The sequence below is a fragment of the Stegastes partitus genome, unplaced genomic scaffold (assembly GCF_000690725.1).
Source record: "Stegastes partitus isolate 25-593 unplaced genomic scaffold, Stegastes_partitus-1.0.2 Scaffold1359, whole genome shotgun sequence".
Classification (NCBI taxonomy): Eukaryota; Metazoa; Chordata; class Actinopteri; family Pomacentridae; genus Stegastes; species Stegastes partitus.
Window position 1 is genome coordinate 154262 of NW_007579090.1, and position 2735 is coordinate 156996.

General features: G+C 41.4%; 2 protein-coding genes across 2 annotated transcripts in view; one reads left to right on the forward strand and one right to left on the reverse strand.

Annotated features, from left to right (window-relative positions):
* The window catches only part of vipas39 (VPS33B interacting protein, apical-basolateral polarity regulator, spe-39 homolog), a 5305-nt gene extending 4730 nt beyond the window's left edge, over positions 1 to 575 (reverse strand). The window contains exons 1-2 of the mRNA XM_008298915.1: positions 536 to 575; positions 21 to 113 (exon numbers count right to left, since the gene is read on the reverse strand). Coding sequence (XP_008297137.1) covers positions 21 to 113 — 93 coding nt within the window. The 5' untranslated portion in view covers positions 536 to 575. The remainder of the gene's footprint in view (positions 1 to 20; positions 114 to 535) is intronic.
* A 1083-nt stretch (positions 576 to 1658) lies between these two features.
* Positions 1659 to 2735, forward strand: part of LOC103370014 (activator of HSP90 ATPase activity 1) — a 3594-nt gene continuing 2517 nt past the window's right edge. The window contains exons 1-2 of the mRNA XM_008298916.1: positions 1659 to 1856; positions 2533 to 2729. Coding sequence (XP_008297138.1) covers positions 1777 to 1856; positions 2533 to 2729 — 277 coding nt within the window. The 5' untranslated portion in view covers positions 1659 to 1776. The remainder of the gene's footprint in view (positions 1857 to 2532; positions 2730 to 2735) is intronic.

Below are 2735 nucleotides of genomic sequence, written 5' to 3' on the forward strand. Positions count from 1 at the left end.
TGTTTGGGATGAGGTCTTACCCTGCTGAACTCATCGTCTTCATCATCAAAGGTGAAAGCTTTAAACTTGGAGCTGTTCCAGTAGTCTTCCTCATCAGCCTTGCTCTTCGTCATCTACACACAAAAAGTTATACAAGGTTAGAAGCACAGTCAGCAGTGGCATGAAGGAAGTGTCAAAGTGTAGAGACACAGCAGCTGTTAGCTTCAACAGGCTGCAGCCCGGATTTAACTGCTAGCTTCTAATGCTAACACACGGATTTAACTGTGTGTTATTGTAGCGATAAACGTTGTGTCGTTGTGTCTCCTCCTGATAATGATGCACTGTTGGTGTGCAGCTACACTGAGTGTTGTTTTGGTGGTTATCGTGCTAGCATGCCAACACAAACGCCCCTGTTCAACTCTTCATTCCACTCGTACAAACGGAGGGAACAGTGACGCCACCTTTCAGATATGTAAACGGTAATCCGGAACAACAGCGATCACAAACCGCCCAGTATAAAATCGATAATCGATCAGAATCAATCAGCTGTGTTTACCTTCACCTGCTGCTGCTCTTCTCCTTCCCCTCTACGGAAGCTTGTGATTGCGCGGTGGCTGCTGGGAGTTGTAGTGAACACACAGAAGTCGGCGCAGCAGGCTGTAAATGGATTTGAACTGGTGATGCACGATATTGAAATGTCTGACCAATACAGATATCCGATATCAAGATTTCTGATATCACTGATAACTGATATTACTGATGTTGATATTCAATTTTTGTTCACACCAAAAAATAAATATAAGTAAGCACTGTGAGAACGTGAAAACTATTCAAAAGAAGTCAAATTAGACCACACAGTCTTCTTTATTGCAGAACAAAAGTAAAACGTATTTAAACATATTTTAACGTATTTAACATTCAAGTCAAGGACCATTTCAGTAAAAACATCTGTGAAATAGCAGCAATATCTAATGTAGAGATAAAGGCGCTAATGTCAGACAATCATTGTTTTTTTTCACATCGACTAAATTAGTTTTTCTTCAGTTTCACAGTGAACCAGTTGTTGGTACATCCATAATCCATAATAAACTGAAAACAGGAGCTGATCCTAGAGAATTTTACTATTTTATTTACAAAATGCAAATAAAATACATACTTAATAAAACAGACTTAAGCTGTCGTTGTCATCTCAGTTTCAGTTAATGTTCATATAGATTCACACAAATGAGACTTTACATATAGTTTACTGAAAAAAATACAGACTCCTGGTACTTCATGTAAACCACTTTAAACTACTTTATTACCCACAGTACATATGTACAGTATGCATCTGGACGTTTCCATCCAAATCCACTACTTCAGGTAGATATGAAACTGTTGTTTTCCAACCTGGAAGGTGGAACTCATTTAGGATCTCAGGATAAATCTGTGGGTGCAGAGGGTGATGCAGAGTTCTCTATAAACTCAACTGCTGTGGTTCAGTTTTTGCAGTATTGATTATCGGCACAGATGAGATCAGATTGTGTTGGTGATCAGGGCAGAAACACAGTTGTTACAGTAGCACAAACATATTTCTCAGATTCTCACCGTTTTATTGATGTCCTGCCTCCTCTTTTACTTTGAAAGTGTACAGAGGAGGTGGATGGTTCATATTTCAACTGCTGTCAGTGGAGCAGATTCACTCAGACTTTCAGGAGACTCACAGCGATGGTAATACAGCAGGAGTTCCTCTGAGTTGACTGGTGTTAATACAGCACAACGTTTTAAACTTCAGTCTGTACAAATCAGTAACCAGCAATGGCTAAATGGGGTGAAGGGGATCCTCGATGGATTGTAGAGGAGAGAGCTGATGCCACCAACGTCAACAACTGGCACTGGTCTGTTTATTGTTATTCTTTTTAGTATAATTATTGTTGTTGTTGTTGTTAATGATAATTATAGCACACTTATATTGCCTCTGACCCGATTTCAGATATGAGAGACGGACTGCAATTGCCTGTAGATCATGCAACACAATGATTTTTATCAGAACAGGTTTTTTGAAACTTCTGTTTACTGTATCCCCTCTGAACATGTGTGTGTCTGAATTCTTTCATGGTGAAATCACTGGACTAAACTAACATCCTCAATAATCTGACGTGTGGGGGGTTGAACTTTTCACAGGTCTGCAGGTAGCTGTTGCTGGACTTGTTTTCATGGTATCTGCAGTGTCCAAACTCCCTGAAGTTTATTATTTGTATTATTAATTGTCTGATTGGTCAAACCCTGCTGATGTCTGACAAAAGAAGAAGAAGAAGAAGAAGAAGAAGAAGGATCCTCCAGATCATTCTGGATGATCTGTGTGTGATATTTTGGGACAAGTTATTCTAGTGTGTGTTCGTGCGTGTGTGTGTGTGTGTGTTATGTGACACGGCAGCTGGTTCAGCACATGTACAGATATTTTTAAAGTCTGTGATGTCACAGGTGGGTGGGGCTACACTGTTCAGGAACAGCTGGTGGAGAAGGGAATACAGCTAAGTGACTCACACATTAACCTCACCGTCCCCCCTTCAGGACGGAGCGCGATGTGTCCAGCTGGTCCTCAGAACACCTCCGTCAGCTGCTCCTCAGTGTTCGTGTGGAGGGACCAGAGGGAGTCTGTCAGGTGACCGACATCAGCAAGCTGGATGGAGAAGCTTCCATCAACAACCGCAAAGGAAAACTCTTCTTCTTCTACGAGTGGCAGCTGAGAGCCAGAGTTGGCTGGGTCAGTGATG